General features: G+C 39.9%; 1 protein-coding gene across 6 annotated transcripts in view; it reads right to left on the bottom strand.

Annotated features, from left to right (window-relative positions):
* Positions 1-257: 257 nt before the first annotated feature.
* The window catches only part of COMMD10 (COMM domain containing 10), a 160,515-nt gene continuing 144,766 nt past the window's right edge, over positions 258-16,006 (bottom strand). For 4 of the 6 annotated variants that reach the window (XM_073344762.1, XM_073344754.1, XM_073344755.1 and 1 more), the window contains 2 exons: positions 1,585-1,644; positions 258-841 (listed from right to left, as the gene is read on the bottom strand). In XM_073344762.1, coding sequence (XP_073200863.1) covers positions 803-841; positions 1,585-1,644 — 99 coding nt within the window. In that variant the 3' untranslated portion in view covers positions 258-802. Of the gene's footprint in view, positions 842-1,584; positions 1,645-16,006 lie in introns of those variants that run through there. The other 2 variants (XR_012159013.1, XR_012159015.1) reach the window with 2 other exon arrangements.

Raw genomic sequence — 16,006 nt, 5'->3', positions numbered from 1 at the left:
ATGAATGGCTTTCAGGAATCTGGTCACATGACTAGTTCAGTGTTCTTGATAATCTACTCTCAGTACTTCATCCTTCCTTTTTATACTCAGTGATTATTATTACTTCTTATCTGTACTACTGCAGTGCCTAGGAGCCCTAGTTAATCTCAATGTCAAGAGCAAACATTCAAAGCAGTGACATCATCAAGAACAAAAAGAAACCAAAAACAAATATAAATGCAATTAAATCAAATTAAATGACCCAAAATAAGACAGCCCACTTTTTTCATTTTTTATTTATGTATTTTGGCTAATTTGCAATCAACATTAGCCATTGTATGTGAGGGGAGGGAAGGTAGGAATTCAAAAGGATGGAGACAATTCTGTCTATTTTTTTTACTACTTCTACTAATGTTACTCCTTAAGTTTTATAATTCTTATAACAACTTTGATACAGATTTTATTCCTGCCCCTCACTAGCATGTGAATTGCCATCAGCCATGTAATGAATCAAACAAACAACACAGGTAATAAAGCATAAAAGAACTATAAACCAGCAGTATGATATTACATTTTTTCCTCAAGTAACACTGTTCTTAACAAATTCTGTTGGTTCAGAAAACAAGAGAAAGTCAATTAGAAGCTCAGAACTTTTAACAATGATCTCCCTTGGCTAATGTTACTGGTCTAAGAGGAGATAAGCCATATAATTTTACAGGAAGCAACCCATTGAATTCATCAGCGAACACAGCTTCGCAATCTATCTTCAATTCAAAATAATGAGGTGGCAGGAGTGCGATGGAGAAACAAGTCTTCAAAAACATCACGTAAGGGAATCCAGCTGTGCTTGTATAGTCTCCAGCTATTTAAAGGAACAACAACAACAACAAAAGAATTCACATAAAATGTTGTGTAGAAACATGCAAACAGACAAGAAATAACTGCATCTGCAACTATGGATATTAAATCTATTCACATGGCAATACAAAATTCCTACTCATGAATATTTGTTTTTACATGAAGCTATTAGAATTCATTGCTGCAGTTTAAATATTCAAATTTTAAAGAAACAGTTGTCTAAGTACTTCCTTTTTTGCATGCACAGCTGTTTTACTGTGAATTTCCAATGCGTAATAACAAAGTAAAAAAATAAGAGTTTATTTTGACTGGATTATGAGCATAGCATTTTGGGCTGAAGACAACACACACTCGAAGACACTCCTTCCAGATTGCTCCTCACTGTCAGTCCTCAGCGCCTCTTCTATATTTAATAGCAAGATACATTTAAGAATCTGTATGAACCACTGTATGAAATTTATTCTAACATTGACTGCAATCACGACTTTTGAAAATGTTTTATATGCAAACTAACAAATTCAATGGTTTAATAAAATTATTTCCATTTTTGTTCTAGTTTCATCAGATTGTATTCATATAGGCAAATGATTCCTGCTGAGGAGCACAAGGTGTTTACAAAGAAAGTTAAGTGGAAGCATCTCTGTAATACAGGGAAACAGCGGTGCAGGAGTATTTAACATGAGATTTATCAGTGTGAAATAGAAGTTATTAAATTATATTAGGAAATGGTAACTGTAAAAGCTAGACCTTGTTATAGAACTCAAACAGCTCCTGATGACTGAATTCCACAAACACTTTCTCCAGGTTCTATGAAGAAAAAAGAAAAAGGAGGGAATTAGTGTGTTCAGTGAATTTCTCTTTTATTTTTTTACTCTTCATTTATAACAGAATGTTAATTTGTCATTGACTTTTGGGTTCAAGTTTAGGTGGAATGTACAATACCTGCACCAGCAACTCTAATTGTTTCTAGAGATCACAATGTCCCTAATAAATACACATTCCATTTTAGCAAAGAACTTAGGCCTACAATTACCTCTGTTCTTCTGGAGGTGATTCCACAAACCACAATAAAATATATGCTAGGAAGAGAATGATTTCATTATCTATTTTTTTTAAATCGCAGATAAAATAGAAGTTTATATTTCACTTTTCTCAGCAGTCCATTTGAGACCTAGTAAATGCCGTTATGCAGAGACACTGGAGGCAGTATATTTGATTGAACTTACACATCCATTAATGCAATACACCAGCACAGAGCTAATACCTCCATCATTAATCTAACAGTTATGATCTTAACATGCTGAGATTGCTATCGTCATTTACGCACAGTCTCAGCCAAAGTTAACAACACAAAAGCTTCAAAGTAGTGCTTAAAACCCAAAATAACCCAATTGATAGAAACTACTGTGGATAAAACAGATGGCAGATAATAGCCCTCTGCACGCATATGCTTATGTGGGTTGGGAAGGGGGTTAAATAAAAAATTCTATCCTGCTTTACTTGCTTACACAAAACAGGTAATTTAATGCTTGTCACTGATTTCAGTTATATTACTGATCTGGCAAATGTGTTCCCACTTCATATAATGTTATTTTGGTGTTTCAAAGAAAAACGGCGGGAGACTATATGAAGAAATAACAAATTTGACTGCACAGTATTATTAACTATTTGCATTACCGCTGCATCCACGGGTACTAATCAGGATTAGACTCCCAATGTGCTAAGGGATGTACAACCATGAAGTAAGAGTAAGAAGTTGCTGCCCTGAAGCGTTTACATCTAGATTTAAACATGGGGGGAGGGTGTGTGTGCATGCTTGCACTTCTTAAAAAAAACAGAGATATTAATGCATCTCAATACATCGCTAAGTTTCTCCTGCTACCACTGTTTACATTGAAGAGAGCCATAATAAAGAGGGAAATATAAAAAGGAGGAAAAATGAGTTCATTTGTCTTTCCACAGGCTCTATAGCTTTTTATGTTTCTGTTATTTTTCCACATCTATTTTTCTTAGTTTACCGTGTCACTTTATTATTTTCTTGTCACTGAATCTATAATCATTACTCCATATATTATATGTCAGTGTTTGACTTTCCAGGACTTGTACATTTCTTCATGATAACAACGGCATTTTCAAAAAAGCCTCCTAAGGCTCTGTATACAAACTGTGTCTACGGTCTTGTCAATACACAAAATTTGCACCAATTCAACAAAATTAAGTTTAGAAACTGATCTAGTTAAAATGGTGCCAACTCCTTGTGTGTACTCTCTTTAATTTGTTTACAAGTGCCTTATAACAGTGTATCTTAAGTTAGTAAGGAAATTTTGCATTTACCAAGGACTATGAGGCCAGATTTTGTTCTGAATTACAATGGTGTCAATCTGGAATTGACTCAATTTACACTGGCCCAATTATGTCCCAGAAGTAGCTGGAGAACTGAGTACTCAAGGTAAGTAATGCCTAATAAGAAAAGGAGTACTTGTGGCACCTTAGAGACTAACAAATTTATTTGAGCATAAGCTTTCGTGAGCTACAGCTCACTTCATCTCACGAAAACTTATGCTCAGATAAATCTGTTAATCTCTAAGGTGCCACAAGTACTCCTTTTCTTTTTGCGAATACAGATTAACATGGCTGCTACTCTGAAACCTGTCATAATGCCTAATAGTTACTCCTAAAATGAGATATTAAAAGCCATAGAATTACTGGGGCCAGCCTGTTGCTCAAATGCTGTCTCCTCTTCTCCATAGAGAGGGCTTCTTTCCAACAATTTCAGGAAGGTTACAAAGACCCAGAAATGGACCAGTAATTTGTATGAGAGACAAGTCTTCCGCCTGTGAGAGGGAACAAGGCAATTCTGGGAACGGGATGGTGAATCAAAAAATCAAAGAAACAGTGGTTCTTTTTGCCATGATTCCAGCTGATCCTCTCTCCAGAGAACATAATACATTGACAGGAAAGTAAAAGTGTTTGTAAGAAATTCTATCAGCTAAGAAACCAAAAGAAAGCAAACAAGTGGTTTCTGCAGAAGAGAAAAAGAAAAGAAACCCCACACAGTACGAAATGGATCAGTCATTCAAGACTTCAGGTTTGGCATTTGCAGTTTCAGTGCTTTAAAAAAAAAGAATGTAACATAGAAACTCTGAAAAGTAAAGGAGCAAAGTAAAAGAAAGATATTATATTACTTACAGTTTATTAGTCATATTAAATACAGTTTGGGTCAGCTTGTGTAAGTATCAATGAAGATTTGGCAACTTCCGCTACTGCTCATAAATAACCAAGTTATGGGCAGCTTCACACACAAAAGTTACACTGAAAATATTTTCTTTCAGTGGACGAGGAGCTGGATATGAGTCAAAAGTGTGCCCTTGTTGCCAAAAAGGCCAATGGCATTTTGGGATGTATAAATAGGGGCATTGCCAGCAGATCAAGGGATGTGATCGTTCCCCTCTATTCGACATTGGTGAGGCCTCATCTGGAGTAGTGTGTCCAGTTTTGGGCCCCACACTACGAGAAGGATGTGGAAAAACTGGAGAGACTCCAGCGGAGGGCAACAAAAATGATTAGGGGACTGGAACATATGACTTATGAGGAGAGGCTGAGGGAACTGGGATTGTTTAGTCTACAGAAGAGAAGAATGAGGGGGGGATTTGATAGCTGCTTTCAACTACCTGAAAGGGGGTTCCAAAGAGGATGGATCTAGACTGTTCTCAGTGGTAGCTGATGACAGAACAAGGAGTAATGGTCTCCAGTTGCAGTGGGGGAGGTTTAGGTTGGATATTAGAAAAAACTTTTTCACTAGGAGGGTGGTGAAACACTGGAATGCGTTACCTAGGGAGGTGGTGGAATCTCCTTCCTTAGATATTTTTAAGGTCAGGCTTGACAAAGCCCTGGCTGGGATGATTTAGTTGGGGATTGGTCCTGCTTTGAGCAGGGGGTTGGACTAGATGACCTCCTGAGGTCCCTTCCAACCCTGATATTCTATGATTCTATGAATCTTCCTTACTTCTGCACTGCTGTTGGCAGTGGCGCTCCCTTCTGAGCTGGGCGCCTGGCCATCAGCTACCCTCTCTGGCCACCCAGTTCTGAAGGCAGCGCAGCCATCAGCAGCAGTGCAAAAGGAAGGGTGCCAATACCTGACTAAATATTATGAAATGAGTGAATTAACATAGTTAGCCACCTAATATTACTGAATATATATTTAACTGGTTAATTTTAACCCTAATGCTATTTTGCCTTTCTTCATACATCTCCATGAAATCTAGTTTCATCCTCACTTTCCTCCCATGCCAATAATGTACCAGTTTGAGAACTACTGGACAATTTAAATAAGTCTAATAGATTAGGACTGATTCCCCCACTTTAATTTCCCCATTATTCTCTACTCTCATTTTTATAGCAACTAAATTCTCCCCAGTTTCTGACATGGGTTTTTTTGCACTGGTTTTGTTACAGAATAAAATTCTATTATTGGGAACATAATTCATCTTTATCAGTTCACAACATATGCTGGCTGGTGCTCATCAGTTCTGAAAGTGACCAACTACCTATTACTGCACCGTGTCACTCAACTCATAAAATCATTCACAAAAAAATTAACAGGTGAATGGGCAATGTTATATCCCTACCTGTACAGCAATCACCACATAATTCATACCAGGCTGCAAAAGAGCAGGGCCATGTAGAGCACATTACCTACTCTATCTCACTATTAAAATGGTCTTTCAAAGCCTCCCTGAGCTGTAGAGCTCCACTTTGAGCTCTGCTAACAGCCCTTGTATCTGGCTGTTCAAATTTAGCAGACATCTGCTTCATCTCTGACCTCCACTCCAGTAGAAATGTTTCCCCCTTTGCTTCACAGATATTATGTAGGACACAGCAGGCAGCTATAACCATTAGGATAGTTCTCATTGAGGTCCAATCTTGTGAGTAAACAATTCCAGCATCCCTTCAAATGACCAAAGGCGCATTCAGCTGTCATTCTGCACCTGCTGAGCCAGTAGCTGAAGCATTCCTTATCCTCTTAAGGTGGCTGATGTACGGCTTCATGAGCCAGGGAGCAAGGAGTAGGCTGGATCACCCAGGATCACTACTGGCATTTCAGCATTGCCAATGGTAATCTGCGGGTTGGGAAAGAAATTCTCTGCTTGCAACTTTCTTAACAGTTCTATGTTCTTAAAGATGTGAGCGTCACGCACATCCCCTGACCAGCCCACACTGATGTCCGTGAAGTGTCCCCAGAGATCTACCGGTATTTGCATAACCTTAGAAAAGCAGCCCTTTCTGTTGATGTACTCTGAGGTAAGGTGGTCTGGTGCCAAAAGAGGGGTATGTGCATCATCTATCGCTCCCCTGCAGCTCAGGAACCTCATTACTGCAAATCCATCCACTACATCCTGCACGTCGATGAGAGTCCACAGGTGATTAATGCCCTTGTGCACTTGCATGACAGTGGTCCCCACAGTAATTTCCCAACTCCAAACTGATTCCCAACTAGCCATCAGCAATCTGGTGTTGCACATTTCCACAGTGAGACCACCACTTTTTTCTCCCGTGTCAGTAAGGCTCTCATTTGGTGTGCCTCTGCTGGAGGACTGGGGTGAGCTTGGCACACAGATCCAGGAATATGGCCTTGCACATCTGACAGTTCTGCAGCCACTGCTCATCATTCCAAACCTACATTACGATGCAATCCCACCAGTCAGTGCTTGTCTCTCAGGCCCAGAAGATGCACTCCAGCAACTGTAGCTGCTCAGTGAACACCACCAATAATCTTGAATTGGTTCTCGCTATGTCTCATAGCGATCTGTCCTCCAAGGAATCATGTTCCCTGTGGCTCTTCTTGCAGCTCTGCAAATACTATAGGATTATGCACCCAATGATTGCAATGCTAATGACATGGAGCTGTGCAGGCTCCATGCTTCTGCTGGAGATAGTGGACAGCAAGGAGGGCCACACGGATTTGTGGGTATGAAAATTATGGGATACAGATGACATTACAGGATGGAGACAGTTGCGAACTGGGAAGTTGACTCCATCCTCCCAGTCACCTCTGTGCAATTTGTTTCGGCTCTATCACGCACTGCCAAAACTTCCCAAAAGACAGTGCACTGGATGGTAACGAGTTGCACACTGGGATAACTGCTCATGGTGCACTGCACTGTGCATTGATACAAGCACTCCCACTGAGTATGCACATCAACAACACAAGGAGCCAAGTATGCACAAACAACATATTAACTGCAGGAGCTGTATGCCAGTGTTACTTCAGTCGACACAAGTTTCTTGTGTAGATATGGCTTTGGCCAATTAATGCTAAGTACTTCAAAGCAAACAGATGGAGAGACAGGTTGGCTTATATTTATAAATCACTGATGACAATAATGCTTTATGTATGTAGTGTAGATGTAGCTGTGTTGGTCCCAGGATATTAGAGAGACAAGGTGGGTGAGATAATATCTTTATTGCTTCAGGTGGTCCAATAAAAATATATTACCTCACCCACACTGTCACTCTAATATACTGGGGCCAACACAGCTACAACAATGGGGGAATATATCAAATTTTGCCATCTGAAATGGAAGCTCCACAACATGAAGAAAAAGGAAGCGTAACGTAAGAGCAACATCATCTTCCTGAGCAACTGCAAGAAACAAATCATCCTCCTCATAGGTCTCACCATCTATAACCTTCTGATCAGTGCATACAACTCCAAATATGATGAACAGCTCTGCAGAAGAACTTAAAAACAAACAAACAAATGCTAAGGAACCACTTACTGCCCCTCATATACTCCAGAAGGGAACACCTCAAACAAAATAATCATCACATGCACCCACACACTGGAAGAAAAAAAAAATCAGGAAACTTACTTAGAAATCATGCAAGAAATCCAAACCAACAACAGAAACTAGTCCAATAAAAATACTACCTCACCCACCATGTCTCTGTAATAATGCTGTGTAGCTTTTAATTCATGTAAAACATTCAGTATATTCAGTGCAATTTGCTAAGAGCAACTAAGTAGAGCCAACACAAACCCAATATATTCTTCACAGTCCCAGATTTTAATGCTACCTTGAGCCAATTTGAAATTATGCATATTTAATATATGATTTTTTCCACAGCTACTTTTCAAGCTCCAGTTTACTCCTAATAAGTTCTATTAAAATCTTTAATACATTGAAAGGGTTAGGATAACCAAATCAAGAAATTTAGGGCCAAATTCAGATGCAATTTTAAATAAGTCAACATTGGTGCTCAGTAATCTTCACCTCCCTTTGGACCTCTCAGCATATGTGTTGCACCAACTCAGAGTTGGACCACTACTTTGGACTCGCACCCTCTTAACATATAGCTTATGCCCCTCACCCTTTTCATATTGTCAATGAAATTGGCCCACTGAGTCTAGGTGAGTTTAAGTTCATGCACCTCATATTCTGGGAGTACACAGAAGAGAACTGCAGCATAGCAAGAAAAGCAGGAGGGCATACGGATGTGTAAGTTAAAGTAGACCAATCTCTAAGAGGGTAAGTGACACCCACTAAGACTCACTTATATTCAGACATCAGAAAGTGGGTGGAAGTAGGTTAAACGGAGTGAACTGAGCATAATGGAGTCCAAATTGAATGCAAAAGTTTATAATTAACCCAACCTTACACCTCACCACAAAATCTGATAGTTACTCTTCAGTCTTTTCCCAATCTTGTATGTCCTTGTGATACCAAATAACCATTTTCTTAGAAAAATCCATAACTTTCATTGCCCAAGCCACTTGTATTAATACTGTACCCAGACTCTTAAGGTCCTAATATGTGATCATTTTAAAACAGAATCTGGAAAGTGAAATGGGAAGAACATTTTTCAGTCTAAAATAACTCATTTCTCTCATATCTATTTTTATGTTTAGTTTGTAAGTATATAAAATTCCTGTGTTTTAAGGTATGTTCCCATTTGGGCAATTTTATCGTTAATGAAGTAGAATTCTCTATAGTCTTTAAAAAGATGTCAGAGTCAGCTGAAACACAATGGTGTTTTTGTTCCACTCTGCAATGCACTAGTAGGGCTTTCTATCCACCTGTAAGAGTTGCTTTCTCTTTAACATGTCTACTTTGAAACGATGACTTCTGTGTTTATGAAGAGTTCGATTTTTGATAGCTTTTATTTTGAAAATTAAAAATTGAATAGATGCTCAGCTATCATAGTGACAAACGGTATGAATATCTACAGACTGATGAAGTTAACAGGGCACTACGGGCAGGATAGGTCACTCTTCACATTGCGATAAGTATTCTGATGTAAAATCCTAGTGCAGACAAGGCACTGTAGGCTTTATTTCAATGTAGCTAGCTGAGGTAAACCCCAGGTGAGGGACACAGTGTTGTCCTCAAATAGTTATACCGAGGTACAAATTATCTGTCCCTTGTCTTCACTAGGAATTTGCCTTGAGAGAACTATCTCAAAGTAAAAACACACTTTTTTGCAGTGGAGATATAGCCTAGATTAGAAGATGAAGAAATCAAGCGTTTTCAGGTTTGTGAAAAAATACATCTATTGTAATCTACATGAATTTTGTAAAAAAAGTGTTGAACAACAAACAAATAAGCTGTTCAATGAATTACTAACTGTATGAGTTAATACATGAAATATTTTGAACTGAAACAGCTTTAGTAGCAGGTAAAGTGTCTTGCTGCATGCCTTTCCCTCCCCCTGCCAGCTGCTGGAAAGAAGTCCACCGAAGGCTTACTGTGATAGTCAAGTAGGGCTTCTTTCCATGCCAGCTCCCTAGCCCATCCTTCATGTTCTTCCCTTTTTTGAACAATATGTACTGTACAAATTGGTTATTGAGTCCCTGCCAGTTGCAATACAGCATTCACTAAATGTAATATGAAGTGTGCGCGTGTGCAGAGATGTCACTATAATTTCAAGCCTCAACAGAGGACAGCTTAGCTGTGGCTGCCAAATGTAATATATAAGAGAGGTCTTCGAAAATCATTAGTATCACTTTCTCATATTACTTTTCACCATTTCATCGTACTCCACTGATTAAGCTAAGGAACTGTGACAGGGTGTATCAGGCCCTTTGAGGCCCCCTGCTGGAGACCTTGCAGTCCTGCCACACCCCACTCCGGTTCCCCACACTTAAAACACCTTACCCCGGGACATCAGTCTTCTTGGCCCCAGGCTGTCTTATCAGTCCTTTTCACCACCATTGGCGCCTCTGGCATCTGAGCGCACACATCCTTTGTGACCCAAACCTCCCCAGGTGTCTCAGTGCTCTGCACATGCCAGTAATCCCCCTTATCTTTGTTACTCCAGGAGCAAACTGAACTTGCATGCCCCCCTTGTCCACAATACCTGCATCCGCTTAGCGGGCTTCTCTGACCCCTTTCCCTTTGGCATCCGCAACAGCCAGGTTTATTTGGATGCTGTTGTGGCTGCTGGGCTCCCTGCCAAGTCTGAGAGTGATGATGCTGGAGTTATTGTTGCTGCTGCAGCTGAAGTACCTCCAAGAGTACATCCTGCTGTTGTTGGGGAGCCACCTGGGCCTCTTGTTGCCCATGTGCTAGTATCCACTGGGTTTCAGCCCAGCTGTGCTTATTAACTCCTCCATTGTCCCCTTGTTTTCAGGGGCTGGTCCGAAAAGATCCAACTTCTGGTACCAAGTTGTGGCAGGGGCCACTCGTCTCTCGTGAGGACCTCTGGTCAGTCAGGTGTGAACCTACTTCTCTCTTGCTCCCACCCCCCCGTCGGCTATTAACCTCGTCAGGTGGATTTTCAGCGGCACAGCCTTCTGGCCAAGTCACATACAGTCAATATGCATGAACGCAAAAATCCCACCCAGGGTAAAAGGCCTGTTCCTGTGTCCTTGGTAATGTCGTCAACCCTGTCTCTGAGCTCAGTTCTTAAAAGTCCACCAGTGATGAGCTGCCAAAAGCTGAAGAACCGGTTCCTTCAGTTGCTTCGGGTCTTCGGCAGCACTGAAGGACCGCGCCACTGGGTGAATAAAAATTAAAAAGGGATTCTCAGGGGAGCCTCCCCAGCCAAGAGTTCAGGCGGGCCGGACAGAACAGTCCCGTGGGCTGGAGTTTGCCTACCCCTTTAACAACCAGTTCTAAACCAGCTTCAAAATTTAACAACTAGTTAGTGTGAACCAGTACGAATCGGCTCCAGCTCACCACTAGGCCTATCACAGTGCCCTTGTCAGTATCTGTATCTGCAGCCCTGTCTCTGGGCTCAGTTCTCAGCCCCTTCTGGGCTCTCTCTAAGTCCATTCCTGCCCTGTGATAGAGCAGTGCCCACAGGGCTTCTTCCCTGGAAATTCTTTATCCTCAGTGGTTCTCACTGACCCAGCCCTCCAGGCAGGTCACCTCTCACATTCAGTCCCCTTCCAGGGGTAACAAAGTTCAACAAATTGTTGGCCCTCTAGTGTCTTCAGCCAAGTCTTTGAGCCCTTTAAATTCTATCCCCTTTCTTGAGCTTTTAAACAATACCTGTCCCCTTCTTGGGACTTGGCCACTCTGCCAGCGGGGGAACCAGGGCCCGGCCCACTACTCCAGGTCCCAACCCAGAGACCCTATAAATAACAGCCCCGTGTGCTTCCTTTAACTCCATTGCTGCTATTCCCTGGGCGACTTCCCACATCAGCCCTGAGATAAGGGTGAAGAGGAAAGGGCTAAGTTCTCTGTCTGTTCCCTGCCTGAGCAGGGTCTCTCCCAGGCCTCCTCACCTGGAGAGTCTCACAGCCTTCCTATCCTTCTTTATCCTTCTGGTCCCAGCCAGCAACTGATCTGCTCAGGCCCTGTGGCTCCTTTTAACTAAGCCTTTGGGCTCGGATTGTCTGCTTCACTGCAGCCTTTCAAGGCAGGCCCAGAGGCAGGCCTTCACTACTCCTTTTCCTGGGGCAGGACCACGAGGCCTCCAGGAGCCTGGCACACCATCTCGCAGGAACCAATAATAATTCTCCTGCATTATCCGTTAATTTATTCTGCAAATTATATCTTATTCCTATTGCTGCAGTAAATTCTTTTAAGGCTCATCTACCTGGTTACAGATTTAAAACAGCTGTATTCCTCTTCCTGGCAAAATGTACTGTATCACATACAGCTAAAGGGTCCCCGGGGAGGGATGCACACCTTTATCACTCCAAACTGCTCACACTCCATGTAGACGAAGACAATAAGAATGTAAACGTCTCTTCTTCCTTCTTCAATCAGGATCTCTCTACTTCAGCCACTAAAGCATTTTATTCATAGATAAAAATTAACTTTTTATGTTCTTTCAGACTATGGCAGTACATATTTTGCACAATAATTAAGTTATTTGCAATGCACAGGGAAAAGGCCGTTACGAATGTAAGTGTATGTTTAATTTCTTTCCATCATGTGCTGTCATGCCAGTCTTCAAAAATCAAGGAAATCAATATGTATACCCAAATGAGTGTTAATTTCACAATTCAGTTACAATTTACACTTCGGATTACTACAGCTAATTGGAATTCCTCTTCCTGTAAAACATGGGGAAACTACATACTTTACTTATCTTTCTGAAGCAGAGATTCACTAAAGCTGGCATAGGGATGTTAAATTACATCTGTGCACTGGAAAGGAAAAGCTGTTATCATACTGGCTAGAAGAGGGCAGTTTTAAAACCTGTGTACAGTAGTTTCCTAGGAATTGTGCTGCTGAAAGATGCCAAGGGGATTCTCTGAAACATGGCTTTCATGGTCATAGCCTCTCCCCAACTAACACTGTATATTTTTTAGGCTTTGATGGCCCCCTACACTTTCTTGAGTTTTGGCAACTTTCTGTCATCTTACTCCAGTCAGTTTTCTGTTCCTGGTGCCTTTGAGTCTAGGACTGGCAGAAGCCAGCATAAATGCCAGGGTGAATTTAGCCTAATATCTGGAATCTGAAAATTCATAGCACATTAAGCTATTAATTATTAAACGACAAATATTACAGCTTGCAGAAGTGTCATGAAAGACAGAGATGTGGAGGTTCATTTCCCAAGAACCATAAAACAGGATGGCAGAGATATGATGTCGATCCAGTGGCCAAAACTCCCTATCAAAGGGAGTGTAAGGGGCTCCGCTGGTTCTTCAGCTACCTAGTAGGGAGAATTCTGCTCCTACAGAATCTCACAAAGAATCTCTCTGAAAAGCCGGCTTAGAGCTGACCTGGTTAACAATGTATTACAAATACTTTCGTTGCTGGTGTGTACAAATCAGATATGAACCTGACCCCATCCCTGAACTTTGAGGAAGCTCAGATCATGATCCAAACATTGTGGCTGCAAATCTATCTGACTGCACTAAAAGTCAAACTTTTAGGAAGGAAATCTGGATCTGATCAGAACGTGGTGGGTTGGGTCTCTTTCTAGCACATCTGCTTTGGCAGTAGTTTTATATGGGACAGCCATCCAAATAAATGGAACATCAGGACATGTCTGAAAACTACAGCAGACTTAGATGAATGGAGAAAGTTTAGATCTTTTGTGGCATTAATATTAAGAGTCCCTCAGGTTCAACAAGATATTGATATTGTGTATTACATCACAGCACAGAGGCCAGCTTTCTTTGCAACCAGAAGAGCTTGAAAGATATTTTTAGTAATAGATTAGATTTTGCAGACTACAATAATATCCGTGGGGAAATTGTCTATTCTTGCAGCTTTGACAAGCTGTAAAGTGGCATAATTGTAGAATTTTATTGGGTATCCTGTACAGTGTATGGTAACATATACAAGCTGCAAGTTATTTACCTTTTTGTATTTTTATTGTTTCTTTATGAAAACAATAAAAATATTAACCATAAAAATGGCAACAGTGACATGACATGGTGATCATTTAAAAACTAGTTATTTTGTTTAGCAAAACTATACTTGAGCATAAGGTATCCTTCTGGCTACTTTGAAATACCTGGAGTTGAAATAGGAAGTTTTAAAGACAATTGGAACAACTAGAGCTGAGCACTGGAGAACTACAAAGAATCGGGAAGAAGACTCTTCACCCCTCAGTATGCCAAGTGACAAAGGAGGCTATTCTGCAGATTTACGCCAGCCTGGTAACTAGAGAAATATTTGCAGATTTAGGTCTCATTTCTACAAGCTCTGTTGTGTGCAAGCAGAGCCCTGAAGTCAATGGAGCTTTGTACCGGGCACAAGAATCCACCTGCACAGGATGTTTGCAGGATTGGGGCCCGAGGGTCCATATTTAATGGAGGGAAAGGATCAGAGGATTCATGTTGTGCTGTTCTTGCCACCTTCTGTGCATTTCTATACATCCTCTGGAATGTGCGTCTGCACTGCCTCATGTAGGCGGCACACATTCTCTCTATGTGGCTTCCCTATGTATTTCCCCCTCCCTTTGTGTAGCGAAATTATGCTTGGGCTTGTGCCAGAAAAGTGAGTAGGATTTTCCCCATGGCAGAATGAATTTGGAAAGCTTGGAAAAGAAGGGATGGGACCAAAAAACCCACTTCAGTTTCATAGATGTTTCTGCCTACTCATTGAGTGACACGGTCAAAAGCCCATTCAGCAGAAACCAACTGGAAATATTTAGAGAAATAAACGTTTGGTATCTTTATTTGTAACAAAGCAGCATATTACTGTAGTATATTCTTGTAAATACCAGATATCCTGCGAAGCCTAATATAAGGACCTAACATCTCATGTCCATGGACATTTTATAATTGATTAATATGATATAGGTTCAGTCCCATAATACTTGAACTAGACAGAGTGAGGAAATATGGAAAATATTCCAAGTGTTGTATTGTTTTCTCACACAAAGAAAAAATAATCACACAGTTCATGGGGAATCTTACTATTAACACAGAAGATAAATAAAGATACGTAGCTAATATCTACCTGGGAGAGAAAAAAATTTTTTTGGCTAATGCAGGCAATTTGGGAAATTAACTTTTAAAAATGACATTACATAGTCAATCTTGTCCCTGTCCTTATAGGAAGATTAACATTTTCAAATGAAAAAAGTTTAAGAAACATATTTATATGTCAGGCTTGTATTTTTAATGGAAAAATAAGGGTTTATGAGGTCATTTTGCAAAAATCTATTTCATCTTTATGGGAGAGGAGGAAATGTGGTACCAGCTTTATGGAATTACGAGGCTGCTCAGCTTCACTTTGTTACATCTTGGATATAGGGAGATACTAAATTGCTTCTCTGCCTGAAGTGGCTCAACCAATATTGAATCCATGTAATTTGTTTAACGTTTTGTCTACACTGATTATTAAAAAAGTGTAATGAATAAGTCAGTCGCTAATATTACTTCTGTAACCTGGCAAGAAGTTAGAAACTTAAAAAAAACCCAATATAACAAATGTCCCCATTATGGATTCAATAATAATTCTAGGTTTCTAGAGATTTTTAAAGGTCCTTTTTTATTTATGGGAGAAGAGAAGTAAAGGTATTAATGTACTTTTCCATTCAAAAGGAAAATATAAAATTATACCAAGTATATTTAAATGTTTACTTTTAAAACATTATTTAAGTGCTATAATTGGAAAGGAATTAATAGAATTTAGACATTTGGAAGGGAAACATTAATACTAAGAAAGGGTATGAAATACATATATAGGTTGTTTTTATTTACAGGTCATGTAGCACTAAAAGAGTGACAGATGAGTTGAACATAGAATTAGATTTGGATTATTCTACAGATGACAAGAATACAATATTTTGGCAGGTTAGAACTGTGTCAGTTAATACCAAAAATGGTTTTATACAACTTCCAACAATGAATCTATTTAACGCCAAAATTATTACATTTTTTCCCATTTCAAGTAAACAATATATAATGTAAAGTGATGGGATAGAAGAAGGAACAGAAGGGGAAGTTATCAGAATGTTGGTAATATTACGAATTTCTATCCTGAAATGACTAACTGTACACATAACATGCTGCATGTGCAGTGCCTATTTTTATGTATATTATGGTTGTTTTTTACTTTTTTGTCCTTGTTAAACAAACATTAGAAGAAACTTTGTTACTGGTTAATAGACAATAAGAATGAAAAGAATGAAAGAGCGTATGACTGGCTTCAGAATGGTTAGCAGGACTGAAGTCAAGCTTTCCTTTAGGAAGATACAGTTATCATGAATCAAATTTTCTGAAAGGACATTTGTGTCTACTTCTGCAGGATTCTAT

The sequence above is a fragment of the Lepidochelys kempii genome, chromosome 5 (genome assembly GCF_965140265.1).
Source record: "Lepidochelys kempii isolate rLepKem1 chromosome 5, rLepKem1.hap2, whole genome shotgun sequence".
Lineage (NCBI taxonomy): Eukaryota > Metazoa > Chordata > Testudines > Cheloniidae > Lepidochelys > Lepidochelys kempii.
The sequence above is the reverse complement of the archived record's forward strand: the minus strand, read 5'-3'. Positions and strand labels throughout refer to the sequence as shown.